The 18,683-nt window shown below is 41.8% G+C and overlaps 2 protein-coding genes across 4 annotated transcripts; one reads left to right on the plus strand and one right to left on the minus strand.

The window, feature by feature from the left end:
- Window positions 1-450: 450 nt before the first annotated feature.
- pde6b (phosphodiesterase 6B, cGMP-specific, rod, beta) lies at window positions 451-16,020 on the minus strand. Of its 3 annotated transcripts, none has more exons than XM_068705803.1 (25): window positions 15,889-16,020; window positions 12,741-12,819; window positions 9,780-10,041; window positions 9,271-9,582; window positions 8,140-8,292; window positions 7,528-7,617; window positions 7,207-7,347; window positions 7,009-7,083; window positions 6,820-6,884; window positions 6,351-6,417; window positions 6,189-6,236; window positions 5,843-5,992; window positions 5,543-5,686; window positions 5,308-5,373; window positions 5,009-5,158; window positions 4,821-4,928; window positions 4,052-4,161; window positions 3,740-3,827; window positions 3,549-3,649; window positions 3,324-3,431; window positions 3,176-3,239; window positions 3,013-3,087; window positions 2,593-2,676; window positions 2,191-2,344; window positions 451-2,028 (listed from the first exon to the last, which is right to left on the minus strand). In XM_068705803.1, exons 3-25 carry the CDS (start codon window positions 9,936-9,938, stop codon window positions 1,982-1,984), a joined length of 2,559 nt encoding a protein of 852 aa, XP_068561904.1. In that variant the 5' UTR covers window positions 9,939-10,041; window positions 12,741-12,819; window positions 15,889-16,020; the 3' UTR covers window positions 451-1,981. The 3 variants fall into 3 exon arrangements, with proteins under 3 accessions (XP_068561904.1, XP_068561903.1, XP_068561901.1); XM_068705802.1 differs by having other exon boundaries at window positions 10,139-12,819; XM_068705800.1 differs by having other exon boundaries at window positions 9,780-12,819.
- rbp4l (retinol binding protein 4, like) lies at window positions 15,311-17,312 on the plus strand. Its single transcript, XM_068705805.1, has 5 exons — window positions 15,311-15,448; window positions 15,710-15,827; window positions 15,916-16,052; window positions 16,580-16,692; window positions 16,785-17,312. Exons 2-5 carry the CDS (start codon window positions 15,711-15,713, stop codon window positions 17,006-17,008), a joined length of 591 nt encoding a protein of 196 aa, XP_068561906.1. The 5' UTR covers window positions 15,311-15,448; window position 15,710; the 3' UTR covers window positions 17,009-17,312.
- The last annotated feature ends 1,371 nt before the right edge of the window (window positions 17,313-18,683 follow it).

The raw sequence follows: 18,683 nt of genomic DNA on the forward strand, positions 1-18,683 counted from the left end.
GTGTGTGTACCTGTCCTTCAGTAGGAGATGAGCCTGGGGGAAGAGCATGGTTGTAATCCTGGCCTAGTTTAGCAGCAATCCCAGGATTGGGGTCAGGGACCAGTCGTAGAAAGTGCTGTGTGGACACAAGTGTCCCCTCAATACTCCTGTGTGTTGTGTAATATTGTAACCTTCATTATGAACTCTCCCTTACCTTTTTAAAGCATTATATACTCCATGCTTTCATAATTGAGATGGTTAAGTGGACGAGGTTTTAGTACATTTCATGTTGTGACACTCAAATAAAACAAGTCTTATTAAGTTAAACTAGTCATATGACTTTAAAAGTCAATGTCCTGAATGTTAACTAAGTGAATAGTGAGTTTGCCAAACAGTATGTAGCAAGTCAGTCATTTTAGTTTGTGACCAAGTTTCCGTTTCAGGATCCAAGGAAATGAATTCACTCAGTGATAAAAAATACATTTGCTTTATTTGGGTCATCATAGTTCACATGGAGCATCTGAAGTGGCTTTAAAACACTGAACATAAAGTAAAGTCTACTCAAACATGTTAAGCATATTAAGGTACATGTATTGCCTAATATAACACGGTGATCTCTGATACACAAACATCTGTATGTGATTCCTGTACATCAGTAAGTTGAGACAAGCGTGATAAAAACATATTTCAATCCCTTAAAGGAAATGAGAAATTATTGAGTCATTTGTCAGCGCTTATAAATCACACACTTTCACTATTTAAAAATAAGCTCTATTTCAACTGGAAACATATTCTTTTCTATGTATTTACAGGGAGGAACAGAGGATGTACAAGTCATTACAAGAAGCTGCTCTTTTTTTCTCAATCGGCTCTAGAAGTCTGCAGAAATTGTCTTTGAAGATACATGATGGACTAAAGGTGTGCAAGGTTCCCTCTCAACGGTCCTGTTTAGGGTGGGACCAGTGCAGACATCAGAACAGCCATTGAGGTCCAGTCCTTCAGGTCACAGTGAAGTTAATCTGATCTGGAACCAGCTCATTTTAGATCGAATGTGCTCGTCTTTAAAAAGACATTAGTCGTTGTATCTTCATAAAACATGAGATGCTCAGCTACTCTCTCAGATGTATGTACAGTATGAAGGCATCATGATTAAGCGACTAAAGGTCTGTTTGCAGACAGCGAAGCAAAATCTATCTTCAGCATCTCTCTCCTAAAGTGAATGCACATGTTTTACTGCAGCAGTCTCGATTGGCTCTCTGCAGTCACGGTAAACAGACTCTCATTGGTGAATGGTTAGTGAACATGAAATCATCACATTTTAAATATTAGAATATATGTACAGTAGTTAAAATAGATTTCTATCCACCCATTAACTGACTTTACACTCTGAACCCCTAAGTGAATTTTACATGAATGTACAATATACAGTATGTTTGACAACAGAGCTTGAAACATGATATAGAATCTACAGTTATTACACAGATGTATGTACAAATGTCATCCTCTCATGTTTGCTGTGCTTAATAACTAAATTAAAGAAATATAAAATGTTGTCCCACAACAAACAAGCACACACAGCATCTTTGCACCTGAACTAGCATTAATCCTCAGAACATAAGGAAACTGATATTGTATGAGGATGAGTAGGAACCTCTACTTTACTCTCGATTGATATTTAATTAAAGTAGAGGTCGTCATGACTACAGCAGTCATGTTCTGGAGTCCTGCTTTGCTCTGAATTACATGTTTGGCTCACCTGGTTAGTGTCCCTTAAAGACAAAACGTGTCTTCTTGGTGAGGATTCTCTCCTGGTTCAGGTTTTTCCTTTTCTGATCGGAACCAGTTTATCTGGAGAAATACTACAGCACTGTCCATTCACTCTCGTATCCGTCTTCATGACTTTATTGCAGTGAGACTGACCGTCCGGCTGGCTGCGGCGCTCAGGTCATTCTGAAGTCAGTCCGTCGTGAGCCGTCGGTGTGAACTCCGGCCGTTTCACCTTTCAGCACAGCGAGCAGGTCTTAGAGCCTCCACCACTGTTTGCAGGAGCTGGTAGACAAACACATGGCAAAGGGAGAGTCAACACATTTGGGGCCAATTTTAGTATTTAAACTAACAACCAATTTTGACATTTTAGCTTCAGTGATCACATAATGGCAAACAAATGACGGCAGTTCTAATACATTTACTTATTCTAAAGTATTACTGCACCTTTACTGGCGGTGGCAGCCTCTTTAGCACCCTTCTCATCCTCCATGGCTTTGAGTTTAGCCTCATACTCTTCTTTCTTAGCATTCCACTCCTTCCTGTTATTCAGGATGCCATCAAACATGGGCTGGACTTGTGGGTGGAAGCGCGAAAACTCCTGAAAAAGGAAAGAGTACAAATTTAAATTCAATAAAAAATGAGTTTGCAAAGATGAAAACAGAGCAGTTTCGGTGAGGGGGGGGGGGGGTTCGTTGATGCGCCAGTGAAAATAAGCGAGCGGTTGTGCTTTAATTTTGTACAAAATAACACAAAAAATAGAGCAGGAAACCTCCAAATATACACTAAATAGATGATTTGATTAAAGGAAACGTAAATAATCAGCTAAAATGCAATATTAAGAATTACCTTGTAGACAAAGGTGCAGACAAAGTCAATAAAACCACACTGCAGCTTTGGTAGTTCTGCTGACTTGTTCCTGTCCATCATGGGCTGGTGGGAGGGACAGAGAGGGCTCGAGTCACTTAACAAAGAAACCATATTAACATCCAGGAATTCAATAACAGCTGCTGGTTGAGTGACAGGGGAGAGTTTGTATTTACTAATCATCTGTTTGACGTCAACCATTTTATCCTGAGAACTTTATCTTGTGAGTTAATGTTTAAAATGTAAAGTTAATGTAAAAAAACTAAGCAAATGAAGGGAATGAAAGTAATAATTCCACACCACAGATAGTCTCCATGTAGAGTTATTCACTAACACCAACATGTGCTTTCACATATGCACGTTTTCACCACAGATACAAACACAAACAGTTTGTTAACTCACAATAGGTTGCTGCTCCAGGACCGTCCTCTCCAGGTCACCCTGCTCCCAAAACTCTGCTGCTACAGACAAGGCAACCTGAGAGACACACACAGAGAAACACACACAGTCAGTGGAGAAGCAGATCATAAACATTCATTATTTATTACATGTTTGTGCTTCTCACCTTGCTCTGTACCTCCCAAGGCTTGGCGATGGCTGACAAGTCACATGCGGTCATCATCATAGCCCTGAAGCAACAACAAGAAAAGAGATTTAGAAGATCAAACAATGTGAAACAAACAAAGGACATTGTACACGCTCGCTGTACTCACATGACGATTTCTTTTCTGGTTGTTTCTAGAGACATGAATTCGACCCACTTCTTTTCATCCTCATATGTGTGTGAAAGGTCTACGATCTTCTGGAACATGGTTCTTTTCCTGACAAGATGAGATGAGAGGAGCTAGTTCACCATTCATCATCATCGTGTTTTTTTACAGAGTGACGATGAGAGAAAGTACAACATGAGGGAATTAACAATGAGAGATTATGCTGACTTGAAATAAAGAGCCAGGTCCGTGGCGATGATGGCGATGTCGGTCAGATGAATCACATGGTCTATCTGTCTCCTGTGAAGGTTCTGGTAGATGTTCAGTGACTGCAGAAGAGAGGAGAGAGGTGGGCATCAGTCATCAGTCGAGACGAGGAAGAGGTTTCAGTAACGTCGACTTCACCTCTCCTTTCTCACCTCGTCAGCCAAGAGGAACTTCCCCATCTCTAGATGGTGTCGTTCCAAGATGGAGGAGCCATGCAGCTTGGCCAGAGGGTTGCCAGATCTGTTGGCATAAAAAAAGAAAATCCCTCAGGTATCAATAGAATTATCCACAACATTAACAACGATCAGCCTCAGTTTCAAGTTGAAGGCTTCAGCATTGACATAGCATATGACTTTCAAAACAGACTCTTCTATATGGCTTTCAAGTTCAGTAGGACATTAAATTCAACTGTTTCACAAGCTAAATGTTCCTTCCTTTAAGTTGAAGTTTTAAACAGCGCTTACTTGACTTGGTACAAATTGTTGGTCCCTCTGTGATCCAGGTCGTGGAGGAAGCCTGCAGTTATCATGGCCATTACCTCCAAGTCAGTGTAGTACCGCTTCAACATTCCCGTCTGAGAACAGAGACACACACAGAGACAGAGACACAGCCAGAGACACACACAGAGAGACACACACAGAGACACACACAGAGACAGAGACACAGACAGAGACACACACAGAGAGACACACACAGAGAGACACACACAGAGACAGAGAAACAGACAGAGACACACACAGAGAGACACACACAGAGACACACGCACAGAGACACGCACAGAGACAGAGACACAGACAGAGACACACAGAGAGAGACACACACAGAGACACACACACAGAGACACACACAGAGACACACACACACACACACAGAGAGACACACACACACACACACACACACACACACACACACACACACAGAGACACACACAGAGACACACACACACACACACACAGACACACAGAGACACACAGAGACACACACACACAGAGACACACACAGAGACACACACAGAGAGACACACACACACAGAGACACACACAGAGACACACACAGAGACACACGCACAGAGACACACACAGAGACACACACACAGAGACACACACAGAGACACAGACACACACAGAGTGGTTAACACAAAGAAAATATTTTTTTTCAGATGGATTTTTAGGCTTTGATATGGAACATGAAGCAGTTGCAGAAATGGAAATAGCATATGTTATTAAATAATACCGTTAAGAGCGTAAACATGGTCTGTCCCACGTTGAAGCCATGACGCCAGTTGTGGTAGGTGATTTTTCTGTAGCCTTTACTGAGTGAGTACATGAACCGAACCAGCGCCTGAGGGAGAGAACTGATTAATTCATGAGCGCGGTCTTTTATAATACAGTGTAATTATGTGGCATGCTCGTCTAGATCACCTCTTGAGGGACCTGGAACTTCTTGACCACCCCGACCTCGTAGTACATCTGGACCCCACACTTAACCAGTTCCATCTCTGTGCAGTTAAAGTCCGAAAAGTGGAACTCGTAGATCTCAAACTTCTTAATAAGTGGAGGTAGTTCTTTTTTCTAAGAGGGGAATAAACATAAGCAAAGCAGAGTGAGATGAAACATCCCTTCTTGAATATTAGAAAAACAGAAATTATTTTAATGAAGTATCACTTTGGGACCTCTTCTAAAGATTAGGTGCCATTTTAGTGGACAGATTTCAGTGTTACCAGGATATCTAGGAGCTCCTCCTCTTCACAATCTCTGGGTTCACGGCCGTAGACCTCTCTGGTGTTCTGGGAGAAAAGAGAAGAACATTGCGTCTGTACGTTTTAACCGACTAAATAACAGAAGCAGAGAGATAGTCTCTGAAGTGTGACAGTGTGTAACATGGCTGAAGCGTTCCTGTTGCCTTGCGGTGGAACAATTGCGAGCAAAGTTTGAAATAAACCAAAGAGTACTGACCAGAACATTCTGGATCTCATCATCCCGACATTTGATATGGTAGAGCACCATGTCTTGAGCAATTTCTTTCCGATTCTCCAGCTTGTTCATCTTGTCGTAAGTGTCCGTGTTCAAAACCGACCAGCCCAGGAACTGGGTCAAAGCCTGAGACAAAGGGGTCGTGACAGTCCACATTAAATAGTCTGATAAAAAGAACTGCATCATTGAGTATTTCATCAATAGTGAGCGACACTATGATGCAGAACTATTCAATGTGTACAAAAGTATTTAATCACGTGACAGAATTCAGCGTTGACACACCTCCATGAGCTGCTCATCCTGATCGTCAAAAGGCTTTCCGTCTTTTCGGTTGTAAAAAGTGGCCACGCCCACGATCTCTTCTTTTTTGTTGACGATCGGCAGCGAGAGAACATTCTTAATGGTCCATCCGCTGCTGTCGAGTGGCTCAGTCTGAAGCAAGCAAACGCGTGTGAAACAATGTGATACAACGTGATGCAATGTGATACAATGTGATACAATGTGATGCAATGTGATACAATGTGATACAACGTGATACAACGTGATACAATGTGATGCAATGTGATACAATGTGATACAATCTTCTCTTCCACCTGATAGCTGAGCTTAGCCCTCTAAGGTCTCTTACCTGAAACTTGAACATCTCGTCAGCGGCCGTATTCATAATGTTACAAATCTGAGGAGCAGAAATAAAACAGATCGATGGAGGTGGAAGATGTGCTAAAGAACATTCATTTGGTTTTTCTAAATGACTCAACAGCTTGGAGTAATGTAATGAAAATAAACTCACAAAACCGCTCTCAGCAACATACGTAGGCAGACCACTACACAAGGCCCAGTGGTCCGGAGTGGGATTGCTGCGTGACACACGAGCAAGTAGACAAGTTAGCAGATATGAGCACAGATCCATACAGACACAATCTGAGATATGAGCACAGATCCATACAGATACAATCTGAGATATGAGCACAGATCCATACAGACACAATCTGAGATATGAGCACAGATCCATACAGATACAATCTGAGATATGAGCACAGATCCATACAGACACAATCTGAGATATGAGCACAGATTGTGTCTAAACTAAGTTAAAGCTACCAAACTTAAATATTCCACGTTGACTTCAAGCCCCGTTCCCCAAAATGTTGCTAGTTCTGTAATGACTTCAAAGGCTGATTTGTTGGTTGTTGTTGTCATCTTAATCCATGACCACATGTTAAATCAAGATTCAGACTAAAGCCATAAGATGTACTTACGGTATTACTTTGATGTCTTCTTTTCCGTGTAGTATATAATCAATCACTTTGTAGAAAATGACCTCCTGCAGTACAAAAATACAAACACCAATCAGGTTTAAAACGGCTACAACTGGAAAAAGAACAAGGACGACAAATCTACAGCCGAGCAGAGTGTTGATGATAATGTTAGATGATAAAGGAACGTACCCTGCCATCAGGAGTGACGGGGCCAGAGTAAGGCGCCTGCTCTCCCATCAACACCGGCCAAATATCAAAGAACTCCTGGAGGGAAGACAAAAGTGCAGTCAACACTTCCTGGTGACAAATGCGTGAACTCAAAAACGAGGGATGTTACAGACGAAGACGGAGAGAAAGACACAAGACACAAGACACAAGACACAGTACCTTCTCCTTTGTCATGTCCAGTAAACCCACGGAGTAGCGGTCACAGTTGAGGTAGGCTCGGACTGTGTACAAGGCTTTGTGAAACTGTCGCTCGATGTCCGTCAGCTCTTCAAATACCTTGTTGGCCGACCACAGCAGCAGCTAGAGAAAGGTAGCGAGCGCACACACACACACACACACACACACACACACACACACACACACACACACACACACACACACACAGCAGTCAGTTCATGCAGTCATTCAGTGTTTGAGTAGAATGAAAAGCCAAACTCCTGACTTCTATTAAAATCTGTGCTGCAGGTTAACGTCCTTCACCTGTCCTTTGCGGGTCTCACAGCTGTGGAGGTAACTCAGGTGGTAGATCTTCAAGTTCAACGTGGCAATTTTCAGATACTTTAAAAAAAGCTAGACGGACAAACAAGAGAAAAGGAAAAGCATGATATGATATGATACCTCTGATTGGATAACGTGATAGATTCTGACTCAATACAAGATGTGCTGATGTGTGAAGATATAGGATACAGAAGGGTAGACATTACAGTAGAAAGAATACGTAGAAGTATAAGAATCTGATTATGATTTCATACGCTGTCTTACTGTTCGTAAAGTCATGAACCTGCTGTAGATCTAAGTCCATAACGCTCTTGACCACCTCAAGCTTATTTCCATTTTGAAGCTTAGTTTGCTGCTAATTGGGATTAATGACCTAACGTATGCTGAACACACATCGGTCCTACTGGTAAAGACCTTAATGATCTACCAGGAGGGGATTCCCCACCCGCTGCAGTGATACACTGATGCCAGTTGTCTTGAAAAGTTATAATCAAATAAATCAAATTCTAGAAGCTATGATTTGGCCTCTGAACGTGTATAAACGAGTGTATATGTGCTTCAGCTGCGTGTGCTTCTTGTGTGGTTGGGACTCACATCCTCATCCTCAGCAGTGAAATGTGGTCCTGTGGTCTTGTTCAGAGCCATGATCACAGCCACCATGTCTTTGCCGTTGAGGATGGGCGTAGCCAGAACGTTCCGGGTCTTGTATTCTGTGAGGTCGTCGACGAATGAGCTGAAATGCTGGTTCTAGAAGACAGAAAACACACGTTCTGAGTGGATGTTAAGTACACTTGCAAGGCTTTCATTTCTCCTTCATTACAATTACTGCAAACATTAAAAAAAAAAAAATGCTTTGAAAGAGAAATTTGGTACAAAATGCAGTATGCAGTATAGAGCCATGAGGAGATTCATTAGAGGGCAGCTTTGTTCCTACTATATCATGAGATAAATTACACTTATTGCTATTAAATTTATAATTTAGTCATTTGGACCAAAACCAAGACCATTGTTGTAAACCTAGTCAGAGTGACAATAATCGATACACTGAACTGGAAGATGTTTTTCTTTTAAACATGATTTACAAAAGCAAAATGTCCCACAATCATAGGATCAACCAGCTGTTTCCCACTGCTTGATTATCAAGGTGATTTCATTATGAAACCGCAGCACTTCATTAATATTTAGTACTTAGTTTAGTCTGTATGGAGGCAGCGCAGAGCGAGTTTGTTTTGATCTGTTTTAGATTCCTGCTGACTAAATGCCAGAGGCGTCTAATCCACAGCTAGAGCAGAGGCTGATGGGATCTGGAAATAAATGGATTATGTCTGACAAGAGGATTTACGTTCTCATAGATACGTGTCACTAACTCTTCCTTTACTTGTCTGCACATATTACTGGTTAAATGTAATTAAGGAAAACATAGAGATTCAGTCTGCATGTCACCTCCTGAGTCATATTTAATGAATGAGTTAATTGCATTAATAACTGCAGTTGCATTCAGAAGCAGACCTGCTTGCTATGAGATTACGATGTAATTGTTAAAAAGATAAACATTTAATTACTGGTTAAAACTATGTGTAGGATCTAAAAGTTAGAGGCTGATTGTAGTATCATGAAGGACGCGACAGACAGCAGTGCAGATATGCTGAACATCTGCACCCCATCCAGAGAGAACTTCATCATTCTGATTAGTTTATGGTCATCGATGCATTTCCTCCCACTAACCTCCGTGACGTCTTTCACATTGACAGTCTTCTTGGTCAGGGCCACGTGGCCGACTATCCCCATGTCCAGCGGGTAGACGATCTCAGAGTCCGGTGGCACAACGCAGTCGTCCAGCTCTGCCTCCGTGTTGACGTTGAAGAGCCTCGTGGCGAGCTCTCCAATGCCGTTCCGCTGACGGTACATGAACAAGCTGCAGCGGTCCGCGTGGATGAGAGCGCTGATCCTCTTCAGGATCTTGAAGACCACCTTTTCCACGTTGATGTTCTCCTGCATGTCTTTGATCAGCTCATACATGATTTGGCTTTCTTCGAGCTTGAAAAAAAAAAATGGACAAATGTTAAGAGTGTATTTTCAGTAGAGATGATTCGGACCTTCCTAAGAAGTTTGCAGAGGTTATATTATATATGGATACGGTTTATCTGGCTGCTTAACTATGGCAACGTTTGGTCAGTAGTCTCTACCTGCTTCCTTTCCTCTTAATAAACAAGAAGGGAAACAGTTAAACGTACCTGAGTGAGGTCCTTGAACTGGCTGAAGTCGATCTGTTTGTCTGGGAGTCCTGACACCTTTGACATGGAGGCAGGGCTCATCTTCTTGTCAAAGTACTGTTTAGCAAATGCAGGGTTCTCCTTGAGGAACTTTTCCACGTCTTCCTTCTGCACACCCATGGTTCCTTCTGCCTCCTCTTCTCCCAAACGCTCCTGTCGTCTCCCTCCTCAGCTCAGTGACTGAGCTCCCGCTCGGTCCCTGAATTAGCTACTTCCAACTTCTCTGAATAGAAATGAAAGAACAAAAAAAGGATGAAGCAAAACAAAGCACATAGCTACCGGTTCATCCAGCTAATCCCCTACAGAAAAACAAATCTTACCCAGGTGTCACACACAACGGGGGAAAACAGAAGTGGACACATTCAAATGCAGGAATAAAATAATCCCCCCTGTTAGTGGGATGAGTGGACTGAGTGAGGGAGATCCCTGAGGAGGAGGCAGAGGGCTGAATCCAAACAATCCATCTGTCATCAGCAGACAGAGCTGAAGGTTAGCAGGGATCGGCCTCTGCTAAACTTGTCAGCTGATCATCTAGTAACAGATATGTTTGACAGCGCCCAGCGTGCTCGAGTACATTCTGTACGTTCGTAGCGGCACAGATCGATCAAAGGAATCTATACAGCATGAAAAACACAGAGATTTAACAAAAAAACTAAGAAATTAACATATTCCTCTCTTTCTTTTCACTGCAAGGGTTACATCCAATCAGCAATTATTTCAAATGAAAACATTTGTATGTAGGGTTAAATGCATATAGCTGTCTTTGTCTTAAATACATGTGCACAAAGACAAACAAAGCTAACAATTAAACTACCAGTGTTGTAGAATAACCGTACGACACCTCATATAAATTGGTGCTTTGATCCCAGCTTGTATAAACATGTTTAATAGATAAAAAGTGAATGATGCTGTTGATGAAGAGAATTCCGTAAAAGAGGATACAAGAACCTCATTGGGAGTTGGATACGAAGGTTCTAATAAAGTCTAAGAAGGTCTTCTCTGAGCTCGAGAGAAGTGAAACAAAAAGGACTCATTTAAATATACATATGAATAACTATAAATGAAGAGGATCTGTTGGAGGTTGTCTAAGGCAGGAAGTTACAAATCCCAATTACAAAAAAGAATGAAGTCGTAAATAAATATAAAAACCTAGAAAGATAATTGTTATTAATTATTTTTCAGTGTGGTCTACTGCAGCATACTATTTCTGTCCGTCTCTCACATGCAGCTCTGTCTACCTGTACAAGCTCTTTAAGTCCTTATTAAACAAGGCCTCCTCTGGCATAAGCCCTCTTTAGTTAGGACACGAGCTGATTATCTCAGCACCCCAACTCTCCGTCTTTGTCCACGTGTGAGTCTCCCTGCAGTGTCTGTCCCCCTGGTTTCCACAGCCATGACTGTCGTTACTTAAGAGACTGGTGGTCAGTGACATCCTGATGGGGCCAAGGGAGTAACGCTGGAAGATAGACATTCATTCATCATCAGTGAGAGACTACTGTCAACAACACAGAGAGACGTTTTGTGCTTCTGTAAGAAAGTTAATCCTTTCATTGAGAGCAGGGAGGACCTCTCTATAATAAGGTTCCATAAACACCTTAAACAAAAGGTCAAACAGATAATCTGTTTCCACTATAATAGATTAGGCCTACGGCAGATCCATTGTGTGTGTGTGTGTGTGTGTGTGTGTGTGTGTGTGTGTGTGTGTGTGTGTGTGTGTGTGTACACGACAGTGACGTGTGGTGAGGTTCCTGCCTGGTGAGGTTCTGACTCTACATAAGTCAGATTTACAGATATATGAACCCAATAGAGAAGCTTACATCAACATTCAACTGACAGCCTGACCATTGACTACTGGTTGTTCTTCATATTTCATATCAGCATTATTCACACACATTAAGGTACATGTTTGATTCCACCGGGGGCGTTTCAGAAGCGGAGCGCTCGCGAGCGCCACCCGCGAACATCGTGAGATTCCTCGATAATCTGCGTAACAACCCGGATGTACAAAGAGAACAACAAACACATAAAATGTTACTTTACCTGTCCGACGATGAACTGATGTTGATTTGGTCATATTTCACTGTTTTTGAGACATTTTTAAGCTTAGATATATAATCTTACATTGTTGTGGTCAAAGCAAAATACAAGAAGAAGAAGAGAAGCGTAGAAGAAGAAGATAAGTGTAGAAGAAGAGCAACGACAGAACAAGCATAAACCGACCCGTGGGCTCTCGCTCGCCCCCTTCAGTGAGGCAGAGGTAGTGTTCGCCTCTCTGTGCTTTTTAATGTCAGATCAGCAGGACTAAATATGTTCTACACAGACGTGAAATACATTACATATTATATGTAAAGAAAGGAGATATAATAAAAGAGTGTACAGATATTACAGTGGTGACAAACAATGAGACAGAAAAAGACTCAACAGTTAGTGAGGATTCACAGTGAGGTGAGGAACAGCTGGTCACTGTCTCACCTCACTGTCTCCTCTGTTTGAACAGGACATGACATCATTCAGAGATTCTGATTATGAAAATGCTTGAAATGATTGGAATCATACAGAAATTACATTTATAGCACAGATCAGCAGATAAATATTAATATTTATTTTATTTTAGCATTATTTGTTTTTTACTTGTCATGACATGTAAATATGCGTTTATGTTTGCAGACACTATAGTCAGCATGTGTACATTTGTTACCTTGAAACTTCATCAAGAGGATCAAGATCATTGTATGCTATGGGTTAGTATAACCAGCGCAGCCCTCACAACCCCTGCCTGATCTGCTGTGCAGCTGTGCCGCTCCACCTTTGAGCGCCCACTCTGAGACGCCCTCCCCAGACCCCATGGAGTCCCTCCCACACACACACACACACACACACACACACACACACACACACACACACACACACAAGAATACTTACCAGCTGCGATGCTGACACTCACCACAAGATCGCAGCAGACCCATATAAAGCACCTTAAAGCACACACACACTCCTTGTCCTACAGAGGGAATACATAATAATGAATAGATCAATACATATGTTTACACATCCTACACCTCTCCAGCCCAAGGCCTATCTATCTTACCCTTTATTTTTACATCACAATATACCAAACAACCCCAAATACCAGGAAACGCCTCCATGTTTTGTAAATGGGGTGTACAGTAGGAGCTTAAGGTTTTAGCCAGTGTGTGTCTGCACAGTCCCTGAACGTGACAGCACTTAAACAGATCTAAATACAGCAGTCATGATGGTGAGCAGAGGGTGTAATCGTTTCTAGCCGTGTCACAGGTCCGTCCAGGTTACCGGCCGAATGCAGACGTTGATAATGACCCGAGGCTGGTGGCGTGCTCTGTTGAATAGGCCACGGTTGGGCTTCTAGGCGTCCTCAGATCATAAGTTAATTCATATAAATGGTTTTATAGGATCAAAAGAAGTACTCATTGTTTATCACATATTTATTTACAACTTCAAAAACAGAGGTATTGTCTGCCTTGATTGGTTTGTTTGTCTGTGTCCTCGCTGAGGAGACTGTCTACTAACAGTGTGGGGCGATTCTGCAGTTATATAACTATTATCTAATTTTGATTGAATAAGTTTAATTAAGGCGAGAATAATAGAAGAACAAAGCTGCACACGAAGAAGACTTTGATTGTTATGTCATGATAAACAGTGTTATGCCAGCAGTAATCTCATGTGACCGGGGTTAATCCAGAAAAGGAGAGTTCAATAGTTCACAGCAGAGAGTGTGTGTGTGTGTGTGTGTGTGTGTGTGTGTGTGTGTGTGTGTGTGTGTGTGTGTAAGTGCAAAACTGCATGCATGTGAAATAATAGTCATATTGATTTCCACTTCTTCTTTTGTCATGAAATGTAATATGTGTGTTGCCACTGTGATCCTTTCTGTGGTAAAAGACTTCTCAGACATTGACGCCCTTATCTAACGGTGTTGTGAGTGTTTGTGTTATTAGGCGGATCATCCCATTATTTGGGAAGTTTGGACAGACTTACAGGCTACTTCTTCCAGGATTACGCACTGATTACTCAGCCACAAGAAGAGAAAATAACCAGCTAGTCTCAAGAGGTGTGAGATAATGTTGTCAGTCTTAAACTGTGCTGAATTTAATAATATTAATAATAATACATTGTATTTGTACAGTGCTTTAAAAGGTACTCAAAGACACTTTACATGGTAAAACAATACAAACAAGGCAGATAGATAACATGATAACAGTAAGAAACAAAACAAATACATAACTAGCATCACAGGTCAACAGCAGATTTAAAAAGATGATATTTACCAGATTCCTAAACCTGATGCAGAATAGCTTTGTCAGGAGCAGTATATGTCTTTGTATGTGTATGTAAGAATGCAATATATCTGCATTTACATTATTAATAATAATAATATTAATATCTATAATGTTTTGATTTTGAAATTCAAAATTAAAATGAGAAACCTTGGCACGGTTTTAACCAGTCCTGTAGGTGTTTTGCTTGTTGTACTCACCTCTAAAGTATGTATTTATTGTAGTAAAGTAACATATGTAGTCCTGTTATGGTTTGGATGCGTAAATGTAGTGAACTTATAACTTTAAGCAAGAGAGCTTCTTTAAAATGTAAGAAAACACATCATATGTCAAGCTGTAGCTAAATTAACCTAGATTCTAGTGCAATATTTACGTTCTCCTGTGATCCAGCCTGACTTTGAACAGTGCTTGTCCACACAGTACTCCTCAGTCCTTGTACTGGTGAACTCACCAACGTCTCCAACGAGTTATGGAATTAATATCTCAGTCATTGTATGGTTTGAACTCATCAAAAGTGAGTGGGAAAATAGATTTGTCTGAATTTAAAGCTCCTTCAGAGGAATATGTTGAGGACAAAGTGGAATGTCATTATAATCTAGCCAGGAAATTGTTTTAGCTGGTGTTCTTGTTGATCCTATTCAGTTTAGTTTCACAAGCAGATTTGAGCCTTTTGTACCAGTGTGGCACTTTGCTTAAAACGTCTAACCCCGGAGTGGCTTTAATCAGAAACTCACTCTTGGAAACAGTTTTTTCATAAAAAACTTTTTTTTGTTTTGTCTGCAAAAATCAGAGAACTAAGCTCAAACCTTCCTGTTGCTACTCAGGATGGCATTTGAGGCAGAACATTTGCATTTTGTGTAGCAGCAACTTATTTCAACTTTTGACACTTAAACGTTTGGCTATAGTTGAGAAAAATCCACACTCCAAATCCAAACACTCAATGTATTACCTGTGCTGTCCCATGTGTTTATTCAAATTGTGTGTGTGTGTGTGTGTGTGTGTGTACGTGCTGCTGCACCTGCTCAGATATGTGCCTGTTTTTATTTAGTTTCAGTTACATAAAGGTCTGATTGTTGTTATAGAAAGTCTTGGGCAGGTTTCAGCGTAGAAGCCAGATTACAGTAAGTATTTCAGCCCAACAGGATTACCTCTAGATTTAAGCACCTTATTTAGTACCAAGCAATGAAAATCAGCCATAAGCTGGTCTGCAGAGTGTGTATATAAAGGTTGCCTCACACACACAAGAGCCACAACACTCAATCTGGTGGATAACCACGAACAGTAGATTTTTAATTGGTGTTGCTTCTTTGACTCAAACAGGTAAGACAATGCCTTTTACTCACTTTACCTTCTACTGACTTGTATTTGAAGTGATCAGCAAACGCTATCTATGATTGTGTTGTCTAAACATGTACTGTGCACTTGATGTAAACGATCCATTCCGTCAGCTGTGACTGTTGACGTAATGTGGTGTTCACAGTTTTGTATACAACAGATCGGTTTTGTGTCATTAATGATACTTCAGCAGCCATGTGGGAGTCTGTCTCTGGTCCTAACACACTCATGTGCTTTTCATTTTAGAATGGGATCCTCTAAACTGGCTCTGCTGCTGGTCTTGCTGTCCTGCGTAGAGCACTGCCTGTCTGCCTCCTGTGTTGTTGACAGCTTCACAGTCAAAGGGGACTTTGACCCCAAGAGGGTGAGTGAATGGAAGCACATCAACAGCATGCATGTTGAAAGGAAGTAAAACCCTTTCTCACCGTCCTCCTCCTTCTTTTTCATCGCAGTATGCAGGAAAGTGGTACGCACTGCAGAAGAAAGATCCAGAGGGCCTGTTCCTGCAGGACAACATCTCCGCTGAGTACACCATCGACGATGACGGCTCCATGACCGCCTCCTCCAAGGGACGCGTCACTCTGTTTGGGTGAGTCAGAGGACCAGCGAGTGACTTCACAGGAATGAGAGACTTTTCACCCTGCTCTATTTCACTCTTTATCTGCGGATACGATTACATAATTCAAATGAAAAACCATCTCACCATCTCTTTAAACCCCAAATGGTCAGTTTGGTCACAAAGACCACCTTGATTCAGTTTTCAGGGTCAGCAGTTAGGAGCAGGTGTGATTTTGTAAAAGCACATTCTGAACAGCATTAGCTACAAACTGGGTTTTCCCTGGATTATGGAGGATTAGGAAGAATTGAAGGTTGAAGAAGTAGATTTTTTACATAGGAATGTGGGCTCCACTGCATGCTGAAGGAAATCTAGGCTTTATTTTGAGAAATGTATACTGTACTGTAGTGTATGCATGCCGATTATTCAGTATGTTGTCATTAGAATTTCTGAGGTTTACGCCGCTACAATGTCCTGTAATTGCAAGAACGATATTAGCGTTGTTGATTTGTTGAGGGCCTACATTGTTCACTTTGACACTGACGTGTGTGTGCTTGCAGCTTCTGGGTTGTGTGTGCTGACATGGCCGCCCAGTACTCTGTCCCCGACCCTACCAACCCCGGCAAGATGTTCATGAACTACCAGGGACTGGCCAGCTACCTGTCCAGTGGAGGTCAGCTGTGCACACATACCCACCCTCACACCCCTCTCATATCTCCTCGCTCCTCTTCACACTCGCTGACCTCTTCCTTCCTTTCTAACCAGGCGACAACTACTGGGTGATTGACACCGACTACGACAACTACGCCATCACCTACGCCTGCCGCACCCTGAAGGAGGATGGCAGCTGCGAGGACGGCTACGCCATTATCTTTTCCAGGAACCCCCGCGGCCTGCCGCCCGCCATCCAGCGCGTCGTCCGTCAGAAACAGGAGGACATCTGCATGGCCGGAGAGTTTCAGCCTGTGCTGCAGTCTGGAGCCTGCTAAAGAGAAAGAGAAAGCAGAGCAGGAGAGCGTGAAGCCAGCTAGTTGCAGTCAAGAAGGCTTGAAAGCAAGAAGAGGGAGAGTGTGAAAGAGTGTATGTGTAAGAAGGCCTGTATGTGAGAGTGATAATGTGACTGGACAGACAAAAAGAGTGAGAGGAGGAAAAACACCAGAATATAATTAGGCAAAGACAGTGAAAAAAGATCAGTTTGAATCCATTTCCTCCTCTGTCACTCTGTGTTCATCCATTGTTTGTAAGGAAAATGTTACTGCTGCTTTGAAAGACGAAATAAAAGATATTTTTCTAAACAATATCACTGGAATTTTGTCCTTTTTGTAAAAAAGTTCACTTTCCAAACATGTGACTGTGTATAAATCTCTTAGCGGTGCAGCATAAAGCCCTGTTGTTTAAAGCATAGAAACAGAAACATGTTTGTCAGCAGTTAAGGCTTGACAACACGCTGCACTTGTAAGTGGCCGTGATCCCTCCTGAGCTCAAGAGAATGCAGACAAACACAACACAATCAGTAATAAGCTTACTGGTGGTCTGATGTCCAGAGACCTTAGCCTTCTTACAAACTAACTCACCTGTTTGGCTACTTAGCATGATCCAGGGGTCAACGCTCATATCAGGAGCTCCATAACTAAAGAGGTCAAATGCTGTCACGTTCGGGAAATGAAGGGAGAAGCAAGATGGTCGACGGTGAAAGATTGCGAGTGATGGAGGCAGAGAGACAGATGGGGAATGTTTGTGTCTGGTGAGTAATCCTGTTGATGTTATGCAACATGCTGGAAAGCAATGTGCTGAAGCCAATAATGGGCGAGCATTACTGTAAACCAATATAATACACCTCATGCCCCGGCTTACTTTGTGCAAAACAGTGTCAGACCAAAAACAATAAGCCAAAGATGACACAATGACAACATTTGTCCTACTATGTACATAACAGTGATTTGTAGTAATATGTCATTGGACATGTATCATTGAACTTTGTTGTGACTAAAATCAACTTATTTCATGAATTTCTTTCCAAAAATGAACTGGAACCATTTTGAAATACGAGGATGATAGGCTGTCCCCCCCCATATAGAGGACATTATAGAACGATGTGGACATTTTTCAACCTCACGTTGTATTCCATATATAACATAGAAGCATGCTAGACTGATTGATTTGTACATTTGTCATCGTTCTTTATCAAACAGTACACCATGAAACGGATCATGACACCTCTAGATGTCTTCTTCTTCTTCCTGTTTAAACGTCTCAGCAGGTTACTCCACTGTGGTCAAATTTCTTCTACAATGTATAAAACATTTGTAATAATTCACTGAGTTTGCTCAGTTATATTTGTGGAGGCGTCCCAGTTGTAAAATGGGAATGCATGACAGAGGAGCGTGAATAATCTCTGAGTGTTGACACTGGTTGGCGGGACAGAAAAAAAAAGCTGCCTTAGAGTCAGTCTGCCTGTAAACTAGCTTAGCTCTGATGGGATCAACTGTTTGACCTTCCTGGAAATGAGACCATTTAATGCGCAATGTTTTACACCCAAAGAATAAAAGAAACACTACGTAGACATCGCTTTAGATGGAAAACAAGACCAAAAACAGGATGTGGTCTCACCTGTACTGCAGACTAAAAGGTACTGTCAAAGCCCAGACTGTTTTCACGTAAAAC

The sequence above is a fragment of the Cebidichthys violaceus genome, unplaced genomic scaffold (assembly GCF_023349555.1).
Source record: "Cebidichthys violaceus isolate CVI_PGR_0920_01 unplaced genomic scaffold, fCebVio1.0.p SCAF_12, whole genome shotgun sequence".
Taxonomy (NCBI): domain Eukaryota; kingdom Metazoa; phylum Chordata; class Actinopteri; order Perciformes; family Stichaeidae; genus Cebidichthys; species Cebidichthys violaceus.